The 12,231-nt window shown below is 29.9% G+C and overlaps 2 protein-coding genes across 5 annotated transcripts; one reads left to right on the forward strand and one right to left on the reverse strand.

Moving 5' to 3' along the window:
* Positions 1 to 102: 102 nt before the first annotated feature.
* LOC106756681 (LIM domain-containing protein WLIM2b) lies at positions 103 to 3,330 on the reverse strand. Of its 3 annotated transcripts, none has more exons than XM_014639199.2 (6): positions 3,129 to 3,330; positions 2,699 to 2,924; positions 1,929 to 2,028; positions 1,798 to 1,832; positions 1,607 to 1,696; positions 103 to 552 (listed from the first exon to the last, which is right to left on the reverse strand). In XM_014639199.2, the coding sequence occupies exons 2-6, from the start codon at positions 2,831 to 2,833 to the stop codon at positions 331 to 333; spliced, it is 582 nt and encodes a 193-aa protein (XP_014494685.1). In that variant the 5' UTR covers positions 2,834 to 2,924; positions 3,129 to 3,330; the 3' UTR covers positions 103 to 330. The 3 variants fall into 3 exon arrangements, with proteins under 3 accessions (XP_014494685.1, XP_014494686.1, XP_014494684.1); XM_014639200.2 differs by having other exon boundaries at positions 2,699 to 2,936; XM_014639198.2 differs by having other exon boundaries at positions 2,699 to 2,942.
* A 3,838-nt stretch (positions 3,331 to 7,168) lies between these two features.
* On the forward strand, positions 7,169 to 10,724 carry LOC106757750 (trafficking protein particle complex subunit 5). 2 transcript variants are annotated; one of them, XM_022779417.1, is made up of 8 exons: positions 7,169 to 7,328; positions 7,464 to 7,552; positions 7,916 to 7,979; positions 8,766 to 8,843; positions 9,857 to 9,933; positions 10,026 to 10,092; positions 10,163 to 10,298; positions 10,389 to 10,724. In XM_022779417.1, the coding sequence occupies exons 1-7, from the start codon at positions 7,257 to 7,259 to the stop codon at positions 10,292 to 10,294; spliced, it is 579 nt and encodes a 192-aa protein (XP_022635138.1). In that variant the 5' UTR covers positions 7,169 to 7,256; the 3' UTR covers positions 10,295 to 10,298; positions 10,389 to 10,724. The 2 variants fall into 2 exon arrangements, with proteins under 2 accessions (XP_022635138.1, XP_014496016.1); XM_014640530.2 differs by having other exon boundaries at positions 7,173 to 7,328; positions 10,191 to 10,298; positions 10,389 to 10,641.
* The last annotated feature ends 1,507 nt before the right edge of the window (positions 10,725 to 12,231 follow it).

The raw sequence follows: 12,231 nt of genomic DNA on the forward strand, positions 1-12,231 counted from the left end.
TTCGCCATTATGAGACCCAAGGCAGAAAGATAGCAAAACCTCCAATGAGAATACAAATATAAACTATAAGATAGCACTAGGTGGAAATTGTAAAGGAGGCAATATCATCAAATTAGAATGATAATCTCGCAAATCACGCACTCATTAGTCATTACGGAATGTCCATTGTATAAATAAACCACACAAGATTTGCACGCCACGCATGTGTAAGTAAAAAATATCAGAAATGAAGTCGCGAGAGAACGGTGAAAAGAAAAAAAAAAAAAAGCCACACATACAAACACTTGCTCGATAGACCAAAATGTTCTGTTAAAGAAAAGGAAGCAACATTCAAGATTCTGGAACAGTGGCTGCTGCTGCTGCCGCCGCCCGTTTGATTGATGCAGACTTTGTCAGATGATTATAGCTCCCTTTCTCCTTGAAAAGCTGGGAGAAATGGTGCTTGCAATACAGAATGCCCTCAAGGGCTGCATAATTCGATGGGGTTATGGGACAACCACCATGTGAACACTTGAAACATGATTTGTGATAGGCCTGCCCTTCCACTGTCACCTAAAATCAAACAAAAAGATACAAACATTTACAATAGTAACAAGAAAACCAAGTTTAAGTTCTAGTTCTGGTTATGCGCAGAACTGCAGATTTATATTAGACTTACATTTTACTCATTGAAGATAAAGTTAGTATATTTTTCAGTTTTGTATAATACTACTATCCACTTTCATTCCAGCGGAGCTACTTCTCTCAAGTAAAAATTTCTCATTTTCTAACAGAGCTACCCCCGGTATGATTTTCAGTGGGTAATAAGGTCATGTTTGATTCCCTTCTTACCTTTTGGCTTTAAAACAATTTTCTAAAACAATGTCACACTACACAACAATCAATTTCTCCTTCAAAATCTATGAATTTTGAAAAGTTTCCAAAACAAATGCCAATCTACTCTCCCATCCTATTGACAGAAGAATAGAAAAAAAAAAAAAAAAAAAAAAAAAAAAAAAAAAAAAAAAAAAAAAACTGATACAAGAGCTTGACATTACCACAAACACAAATTGCCAGGTATATGTCACTATCTCAGGATGGATTTCGTTAGATGGAAATTTCATAATAATTATTTGTGGGTGGAGTAAGAAGCTCCACAATTATTCACAAGCAAATATAATTTTGCTTTCTTAACCTGTAGAATTGTGAACTAAATCAGAATTTATGTTTCATCATCTTAAGCACAGAAATAAAATATGAAAGTTTATCTCCACACAATCATCTCCCATTAAGATAAGGAAGCCATACAGATTCTAGCTGTGGTCCAAAAAGAAAATGAAGTTCAAACTCCTCTTTTGCACAGGATTATTTTTGAGTCAGTAACACGCTTGATTTCACAGAATCAAGTGTACCAGACCAGACCGAAAGGGGAGTCCAAACCTAAAATACTAGTCCATTAGATAAAAGAATCTCAAGGCTTGACAACTACTTCAAGTAGTTTATTCTACTCAATATAAGACTCCTAACACTTGAACATCAATATGCCCAATTTGTAACAAAATATTTTGTAACTATGATGAATATTGACCATCATCGAGTATTTTTGCTTGAGATTTTTGAATCCTACCTTCTCCAATGGATAAGCAGTTTTCCCACATGTTGCACACTTTTCTTGTGTGCCAGAAAACATGCTCGCAGCTTTACTAGATGACCTTGTCTGGAAAAAACAAAAGATGCCAATGGTTATTCAATAATACGACATGCTGCAGACCTGTTTACCACAATGAAGTTTGAAAATTGCAAAATAAAGCTTTTTACCAGCTCTGGAGTAGTCTTATCAGCTAACTTTGCAGCTGTTCAAAATGAAAATGTGGCCAATTAAAGCGACATCTGATTCAAAAATCACACAAGCACAGCTTCACCTCAAAAAGAAAAAGAACAACACATACGTGACTGGAAGTTCTTGCTGAAGGTGCCAGTCTCCTTGAAGAGCTGCTCATAGTGAGGTTTACAGTAAAGAACACCTTCCATTGAGGAATAGTTGCTCAGCTGAAACAAAAAAGGTCAACAAATGATTCGTATGAAAGTTTAAACTGAAATACACTAATGCTAACTCAGTTAGTGTCCAACGTTACTAACTGTTCGAATAAACTTCATAAACACTCATATGGAAAGAAAATAAGAAGGTAAAACGAATTGAGTTTCTCCAATAAGTTAAAATCAATTTAAGCACCTCACTTTCTAGAGAAGTTTGGTAATATAGCTGTTCCTTCCCTTAAGGTGCATAAGTTGATTTTAGCTTATAGGAAATGTTCAATGCATTTTACTTTCTTATATTTTTCAGCTGTAAGTATCTATGGAAAAGCTTATTTCTTCAGACGCGAAGTAAAAGGAGCAGATCTGTGTCATTACAAGAAGCAAGTGAAGATTTTAGACTCCAAAAATTCTTAGCTTTATCAAATTCTAAAAAGAGAATGAGGGTGGTGTCCCAATTCTTTTTCTGATAAGATCATAAACTCACAATATCTTTTTATTAATCAGCTAAAATTCCCGTCGAAATTTTACATGGATGCAAGGCAGCGTCAAACAGAAAGCAAGAATCTTTAGCAGAAATTAACAAATATCAATAAACAACAGTATTAATAAGCCATCAAATAAATAATGCAACTAACAAAAACAAACAAAATCAAAATCATATTAATAACGCCAAAAAAGGTACCTTTAATGTTCCTTTGCAGTGGGAGCACCTGAAGCAAGCTTTGTGATAAGCAGTGCCATCTGCAGAAAGCTGATCAACGGGATAAACCGTTTTCTCGCAAGCCTTGCACTTTTGCTGGGTTCCGATAAAAGACATTGCTGTGGCTTTTAGATCTAATTTCACCACCAATTCCAAATTCACAAGGCACTGGATCGGGTTCAATGACTACTTTTAGTGTTAGATTTGCCTGTGACAATAACTTGAGCTACCCATGTCAACCAAAAACATTAACAACAATGAGCACAAAAAGTTGGAGCAAACCGAAGAAGAAAAAACAAATTTTGAAAGCTTTAAAAAATCCTCGTATGAATGAATCTGTTTGGTATAGTTGAGAGAAATGAAATAGTATAGAGTTAGCGCAGTCAAAATGGGTATTTCATTTTCAGCATACCTTGCGAAGAGAAAGTGGTGAATGGTGGATCGGTTGTGATCTGAAACTTTGAACTGAAAAGCTGAAGATAAAGATAGAGTGAGAAATTCTGAGGGCGACAGTGAATAAGAACAAGAAGATGAAGTTGAGACACAACTCAGGTTGGAACTCTGGAAAATGAATGTCATTCAATTTATATTGATTGATAACAGATCATATCTTGGTCATCATAATGAAAATCCATTGAGTAGAGAAAATGAATGCATTTCTATTGCAAATAATAATATTCTTTCCCATTACTCTTTATAATTAAAAAAACAATTAATTCAGTTTATAATAATTTTATACTTTTTAAATTACCTTTATTGTCAAAAAATATGTGAGTTTGCCTTTTTTTCGTCAGCAATATCTTAGTTCAAATATTTAATACAAAAAATATATTGGACTAAGTTGTGTAAAAAAACGTAATTTTCAATAAATAAGATAAGAAAGAAAGATTAATAAATATTAGGAATGAGGATACAAATATCCTTGCTGTCTCCATTGACACTTTTTTATTCGTTTGGTAAAGTCCACTAATGCTGTTTCTCTTCTTTTTTTTCTTTTTTTTTCTTTTTTTTTCTTTTTTTTTTCTGTCTCTGGAGTCATGGTCCATCATGGCCAACAAACCAATCAGACCATCAAAATTTCTCAAACTTCTTTTTATTAATAATTAATTAATAATGGATTAATCTCTTTCTTTCTTTTTTTTCCTGATACATTGTTTTTAAAGAAAAAAAACTGTAAGTAAATTAAACTCGCATGTCGAAATTTCAAAATATAAACAATATTCATTTTGTTATGAATAACATTAATTAATACGCGTATGATCATAATTCATTGACCTACATCTTATTTTCGTACAAAATGAGTATTGAACACAAATTTCATATAACTTATTGTGTATATAAAACAGGTGAAATGTTAAAAAACAAGGAGAAAATAAACCAAAAAGGTTATTTTGTTTAAATGGTGAAATAAATAAAAGAAAATCATTGAAGTAAATGAAGCAACACATACAAAGAAATAAGCCTAAAGACCAGTTATAGATACTTTGTTTTATCCTCGTTAGATTAAATAGAATTTCCAAACTTATTATTATTATTATTATTATTATTATTATTATTATTATTATTTTTATTATTATTATTGTTGTTGTTGGTATTATTACATTAACAATAAAAATTTTAGACACGTTGTTTAAAGATGGGATAGACAGATGCAGTTCGAATATAAATGCAAAATTTATTTTATAAATGTTCTGTGATACAAAATTAAATTAAAATGTATTGCTTAAATGAGTTATTAAGATCTATTTCAGTGATATTTATGGAATTTATATCTCATGTACTATTTCGCTATTGGATGACTAGTTGGAAAATCTGTTAAATTTTTTTATTTAATTATAAGATAAACATAAAGAATATATGTAATGTGAAACTCGTTTTATCAGTCAAACTGGTGAAATTAATATAAAATTGAAGTCCAGTTTCTAATAGAGAGTAATAATAATATGATAATATAATAATATATAATATATGACTTGATAGTTTTGAAATAAAAAATAAAATAAATACCTTAAACGGGTATGTAAATACCTAGTTATAAAAAATTACACATACAACTATAACTAAATTTTATTCTTTCTTTCATTTTTGTGGGTTTTTTTGGTTTAATTTAAGGTGCTTCTTTTTTCATTTGATAATGAACCGTGTTTTTATGTGATGGTTTTTTTTTTTAATTGGTGTCATTTTATTCAATTTTATATATTATTGTCATTTTCATATATTATTCAATTTTACTTTTCATGAATTTATGATAAATTTGTTGTTGTTTTTATTGACAATATTTTAATGTATTTCTAAAATTATATCGAAGACATTTTGGAATTATGTTCTAAATTCTTATAGAAATAAAATTTAATATAAAATGTGAAATTTGTTTAAATTTTGATATCACAAACTTGAAATTGTTTTACATTTAAAATAATAAAAAATATTATAGAGATACATCAAGATAACATTTGCTTTATCTTATGTATTTATCCGAATTTCACCAAGGGCAATGATACATAGACAACATTTTTTTATAACATTTTAACATCATCATACGTGTTATTGTGTGATTGGTCCAAATGACACAATGACATCACTATAGACCAATCACACAATGACACGTATGATGATGTTCAAATGTTGTCAAAAAAATGTTGTCTAAATATCTTTATCCTTCCACAAATAAGACTTGAATAATATGTTTTGGTCGATGAAGAACGAAATTATAAGGTTTATCATACATTTTTTTTTTTTTTGGTGTCAAACAACAAAAGCAAAACACGGAAACTTCTGGTAAATTATAATCTTTGGATGTATGATAATGAAAATGAAAAAATATATTTATGGACTTTGTAACAGGTTAAGCCGCGACAGTGTTTGGTCATGATGCAATATAAATTATTGTGAATAAATTAACAAATGCTCATTTTCTAATTATTAGCATCAAATTTTCCTTTGAAATGTGCTTATTTTTACATAAGAGAAATTATTAGTCTGTAAGATATACTTCTAAGGAGAGACTCTTACTTCACTTTCTGAGTTTTGCAATAGTTTATAAAGAGTCTTAGGAACAAAAGTTAGATTTAATCTAACTTGTTACCTTCAAACCTATATGGGAAATTTTCAAATATTTAGCAGTTAAAAGTTTGTGTCTTAAAATTGATGGAGTTTATTTATAACATTTTTTAATCCAGCATAAGAATGATTCCATATAAGACTTTATACAGAAGAAGATATAGAACTATGTTGTATTGGTATGAGTATGAAAAATTATTGATTTTAAACCAATAAATAATTCAACAATCGTGTGATAAGATCAAGATGACAAACAAAAAAGATGAAAACTTCTTAATATAAACAAAAAAAAAATATTATGAGAAATGGAGGTCCTTAGAGTTTCAAGAAGGGGATCATATTTGTAAATGAAATTGGTAGAACTCTCATAATTAAAAAACTTCACCTAAATTCATTAGTTCTTACCAAATTATGAAGTGTATTAGCTATGTCACCTATAACATTGCTTTATATCCTAACCTTTAAGAACTTTGTAATATATATTCACAATACATAAATCAATTCACATTATTATATAAGTAAGTTAAAATTGATTCTATTTAACAAATATTATAACTTATTTGATTAAAATATATTTTAAAACTAAAATGAATAATAATATATTTTAAAGCTAAAATGAATAATAAGTTTAATTATAGAAACAAAATTCCTAAATAAATCTTAATATAACATCATACTTTTAAATAACTTATTCATTTTATCTTCACTTTAAATGAAAGAATTATAAAGCATTATACTTTAGCTTCTAAGATCTTTTGTACTAAGCTCGGATGACCCAGTTTGAATTTTACATTCAAAAGAGATTATTATAACTTTACTCCAAGCTCAATAGTTATTAACATCTAAAACTTCGAAAAAAATAATAATTATTCTAAGGTAGTCAAACTGATGGAAAGGATGAGTAATGCTAGACCATGTTATGTTGATTATTAGTCGTGGAAACAATAATAGGAAACAAGAGGTAAATGAAAGATTAATCATATTTTTTTACCCTCTCGATACCATGTGAAAAAAAGAAAATAAAAAAAATATCTAATTTGTACGTTAATTAAACGAAACAACAACAAATATATACACGAGACATGTTTATAATTATCTTATTATGTTTTTATAATTTTGGAATACAGTCCCCGTAAACCATTAGCTAATTCCTATATAAGTTTGTTAATCTAACAAGGATAATTATGGTAGCTTATTAAGAAAAATCTTGAGATGGTATTGAGTTTTTTCCAAAATAATTATTTATTAAGCACAATAAAAAATTATAAAATAACTCTCATGCCAAAGTAGTAAAATTTAGTGTTTTTTTTTCTTCATCAATATATTTTATTTAATTTTAACTGGTGAGGGCAGATGAAAAAGAAAATTAATTGTAATACGTGATGGTATTTCTCAAAATTTTAAATGTTGAATATAGCAGACAGCGAAAATGATCAAATAGGCAAATCTGTGTTAACCTAAAAAGAGAAGCTAGAAGAAGATGATCGGCGTCGGAAAGGCCAAGCAGTACGGTAACGTCCTCGACAAGCCCCTCGCCAAGGGCAAGCAAGAGGTCCCTTTCTCTACCCTTCTTTCTCTCTCTTCCCATTTCAACCAATTCGTCGAGATCAACGATCCAGATCTCGCGTAATTCATCACTTTGATTCCGTGCTTCCAATTCCACTGCTAATTTGATGTGTTGTTGCAGGTTAGCTTGAGTGCATTCGCGTTCTTGTTTTCAGAGCTTGTTCAGTACAACCAAACGCAGGTTGATAATATTGGGGAACTCGAAAGAAGGTTATCATCCATTGCGTTTTGAATTAATCACAATCGCTTATCGGTTTTGTTTTTATTTTATCCGTAGGTTAAAACTTGGGAGATCGTGTGATAAAAAGTAGGTACTTGATTGTTAAGGATGATTTATTTTGCTTTCATAGATCCAGGAAGTTAACACTTAGTCTGAAATGTTAGTTACAATTGGATAGTGCCTTCGTAGTTTGTTTGAAACTTAAAGAAGCTTGAAGATATATAAATTCTAGATTGATTTGGCTTGAAAACATCATTTTCCTGATGCTTTACTGTTGTACTTTAACAATGTATATATTCAAATCGACGCGAATTAGTTTATTTGTTTAGCATCTAACAATGTAAATCTACCAGACTGGAGGATGCTGGATATGCGGTTGGGGCACGAGTTCTTGAGCTGCTTTGCCACAGAGATAAGGTATGGTTTCTGGCACAAATTTCTGTAACCGTTTTCTTTGTTTATCACAACCGGGGTTGGAAATCAAATTAGGTAATCCTTGACCCTGATAAGAGGGGATCCTATACTGTGCAATCCAGCAGTTTCCTCTCTTTCAAGGATTTCTCACTTTGGATGACTTAAATCTGTGCATGGGTATTATATTTCGATCCATGAGCCTGTGCTTGGAGTCTTGGACTTGTAAGTTGTAAGCTATATGAGCTATCACTTGGGTTCGATTCTTTTGTCAAACAAATAAAGGAGGAGCAGAGATAAAACACTAGTGTTCAGATCATCCCAAGTGATTTCTGTGCCTGTGGCATTTTCATAACCATCCCTATTCTTTTATTCTTCTTGATTAGGTTATTTGGTAATGATAGTTTGTTACTACGAAAGATGAAATCTCATCAGTAGTTGTTCAAGCCATCCATTATTATAATTAATAACTCTTAATTGCACGTAGACTAATAGATGTGCCATTTCTACTCTCTGTATTAAACAGACTGATCCACTCATTTGGCCTGTTAACCTTCGATCTACAAAGTGAGAGAATCCATGCACATCCTTTTTGTTGTTGTCAATGTGATATCACGGTTCAAAGAAGGGCTTGTATGTTGGTTGGTTTATTTAGCATTTTGATTGTTTGTGTATATTGAAACTTGACCCTAACTGATTTAATTTTGGAATGCATCTGTACTTTTTCGTTATTTTTTTTTTTTTTTTGCATGAGGTTAGCATGATTGATGTATAGTTATTCTTAAACTACAGGGAAACAGAAGAGAGACACGGCTGTTGGGTATTCTTTCTTTTGTACATAGTACAGTGTGGAAAGTACTATTTGGAAAGGTTAGCACCTTTTATCAAAATTTGCTTCTGTTCCGTTCCATCATTAACTGAATTATCTTGATGTTTGGAGAAGTGAAATAAATGTTGTGTTACACCAGCATATGAAATATCCTTTGATTAGATGCATGAGATTTTTTTTTTTTTTTTTGAGCCTTTGTCATCCTGTTATGCATAGCCTTGGCAGACTGGCAAAAAGGTTCTGTGGAATTCTGTCAGAGAAGAAATATTCATCTGTCAGAGAAGAAATATTCACCTTGCACTCTTGGAAAGAAGATTATCGTAGCTGTGAATCGTGCATTACATGACAAGATAGACTACTTTATTCAAAGCCATTTTGATTGTTCACTCTTGAAAGTTGTGATGGTTGGCTTTAGCAAGCTTGTGTGGGTTTTCACAGTAATCTTAAGGTTCATCTTGATTTGGTATTTGGAATAAGAACACTGCTTAGTCTAAGGCACTTTAAATGTAGAGCAAGTAAATATATTGTGGTTTTATTTTATATTCTATTGGTTACTAGGTCTTATTCCCCTAATCATGGATGTCCATTAACTGATCTTTGGTGCTTGGGAGCATGCTGGGTTGGTTTGATCATCATCATGTCATGTTTACTTGTTTATACAAAGAATCACCAATCATTGATGAAACATTGGTTCTTGACGAACCTGCATATTTTTGTCATGTGTTCTACATCATGATTTCCCATGTGTCTTTTGGAAATTCTTATGTACGGTCCACTTTGCTGATCTAGTGAGAGACCTGAAACACAGTGCGTTAGCTGTTCGAATAGTCCAATATCTGCCTAGGCAATATATCTTGTAGTTATGATGTAAGAGATATGACTTGAACTTGAACCCAATGGAGATTTGATACCATTTGTTTTAATAATCGAGCATTAATTATTCTACTCTGTTTTTTCATGTCATATACTCGTTTCCCCTGGAATGCGTTAAGTAGACAACTATCTTAATTTTTTAGCAGCTCCTTAAGTTTCAATGCTTTTCTTCTTATATTAGGTAGCTGATTCACTGGAGAAAGGAACCGAACATGAAGATGAATACATGATTAGTGAAAAAGAGCTTCTAGTAAACAAGTAATTTCAGTATCGACATTTTATTTGACTGTTACATAATATATTTTTGTTCATCAATTAGTTGTGAGCTTGTATGGATCTCTGCTTTATAGATTCATTTCTATCCCAAAGGACATGGGGACGTTTAACTGTGGAGCATTTGTTGCTGGAATAGTACGGGTAAGTATTTTTCCTTGCTCAGTTACTGTCATCTGGTTATCTAATCCTTACTGAAAGATCCAATCAGTAGTTTTGTTTTGTTTCATCTACCAATGAAGGGCGTTTTGGATGGTGCCGGATTTCCGGCTGTTGTAACTGCGCATTTTGTGCCTATGGAAGGTCAACAACGACCACGGACGACAATTTTGATAAAATTTGCTGAAGAGGTATACTTCCATTGCTTTTACTTGTTACGTGTACGCATGCTGATAGCTAAATTATAAACTGATAGTTTCGTTTCGGTTTCTACCTACCAGGTGCTACAAAGAGAAGCAAGATTAGGCTGATATTTTACCAAGAATTTTTAATTATGATATCTGTAATGCTGTACACCACCATAGAAAGATGTGGAACTTACACCACTGCATGTGAAAAAGTAATTTAGGATTTTCACTACCCTATTGATTTCTATGAACTCAGTGATTTTTATTCTGATGTATGCTATGTTCGGAATTATCCTTACTGAATTACATTGTACAAAAAAATCTCGGGTTCGTGTTGATGCTAGTATTTTCAAGTTCTCTCTAACCCCTTGTAATAGTTGAGCATAAAACCGAGGAAATGAAAGCTTGATTTGCTAGCAAAGCATGGAATTAAAATCGCCTATGGAGTCTCCGTCATCTCCCAACGATTGGTAAATAAGAGCATGATATAAAAAAATATAAAACAAATTATATTTGGCATAAGCAGTTGAAAACTTGACAAAGTAAAGAAGTTATTGAAAAAAGAAGTTAGTATTAAATTTGAAGGGTTTATTACATTTATTTGATTTTTTTACATAGACGAAAAATATTTTATAAAAAAAAATCTGTTTAGATTCGATAAGATTATTAGAAATGATAAAGTTTGTACATTGAGTACTTTGTGTATTTTTTTAACAAATAATTCTGCTTAAAAATTGAATAGGATTAATATATACTAGCGAAAATACTTAGTGATTATGTGTTAGATATGCTTGTCTTCTATCATTTTGTTTTCTTTAGTTAAAATTCAATTATTGTAATATTTTTTATTATTTTCTATATAAATTTTAATATATAAAATATTTTTATATATATATATATATATTATATTACATATTACTTTCATGATGTATCAGACTAAAGTATTTACAAGAATAATACTAGACATACTTTTTACATTTATTTGATACATGGTACAAGAATAAAATGAAATAAATTTTTGTTCATTTTTTAAATAGAAAAGTAAAAAATAATAGTATAAATGAATTCTTACATTTATTTGATACATGATACAAGAATAAAATAAAATAAATTTTTGTTTTCTTAAATAATAAAGTAAAAAATAATAATATAAATAAATGTAAAATAATTATGTGTGTCAAAACATCAAGTTTTATTTATAACCAATATTCGAAAATATTAATTTTTACATTTAATTTACTCTAAATATTTTAATTGAGAGAATGTTTGCATTTGTAATACCTAAATACAATTTAAGATTTATTAATTTTCTCTCAAAATGACTAAAAGCTTAGTTTTTTAATGTAATAATATATATTTCTAGCTTTCTCTTAAATCAAATATTTCAATATTTGTATTTGTAGTGGATGAAATAACGTTTTTAATAACATTTATCGTTGCTCGTATATGAAAAAAAAATGAATTTCAATAATCTTGAAATAGAAAAAGAATTGATATGCCAATGCATTAATTTTTATTTTATATACATTTATTAAACACTAAACTTTACTTTCTATCTTTCTTCTTATCACATCATATATTTTATAAACTTGATACTTTTACTTTTTAGGAGTATCGATGAATTTTTGTTGTTGTAGGTAAATAATTTTTCCTACAAAAATATTATTAGAATAATTATATATGTTTATGTTTATTTGGAACATATTAAAAAATAAAATGATTTTAAAGTTATATTTTTAAGAAAAAAAAAGTAAATAAAAAATAATTAAATAAATGTAATTTTTTTTTAAAATTGTACGTATCTAAATATCATTTTTCAAAATAGTAACTGTTTATAGGATTGATTGGTCGGGTCCGCAGTGTGTTGAGTGTGTTAGAAAATCAGCGGTCCATGTTTCTGAAATCACGGATGCTGAAAATCAAATGGCAATCCAAT

The sequence above is a fragment of the Vigna radiata genome, chromosome 3 (genome assembly GCF_000741045.1).
Source record: "Vigna radiata var. radiata cultivar VC1973A chromosome 3, Vradiata_ver6, whole genome shotgun sequence".
Classification (NCBI taxonomy): domain Eukaryota; kingdom Viridiplantae; phylum Streptophyta; class Magnoliopsida; order Fabales; family Fabaceae; genus Vigna; species Vigna radiata.

Coding starts and splice junctions, on each gene's coding strand:
- LOC106756681 (XM_014639199.2), bottom strand. CDS start 2,833: ATGTCTTTTATCGGAACCCAGCAAAAGTGCAAGGCTTGCGAGAAAACG. Junction 1,697..1,797: donor ATAAGACTACTCCAGAGCTG/GTAAAAAGCTTT, acceptor TGTTTTTTCCAG/ACAAGGTCATCTAGTAAAGC. Junction 553..1,606: donor CTGCTTATCCATTGGAGAAG/GTAGGATTCAAA, acceptor GTTTGATTTTAG/GTGACAGTGGAAGGGCAGGC.
- LOC106757750 (XM_014640530.2), top strand. CDS start 7,257: ATGATCGGCGTCGGAAAGGCCAAGCAGTACGGTAACGTCCTCGACAAG. Junction 7,980..8,765: donor TGCTTTGCCACAGAGATAAG/GTATGGTTTCTG, acceptor CTTAAACTACAG/GGAAACAGAAGAGAGACACG. Junction 8,844..9,856: donor GGAAAGTACTATTTGGAAAG/GTTAGCACCTTT, acceptor TTCTTATATTAG/GTAGCTGATTCACTGGAGAA.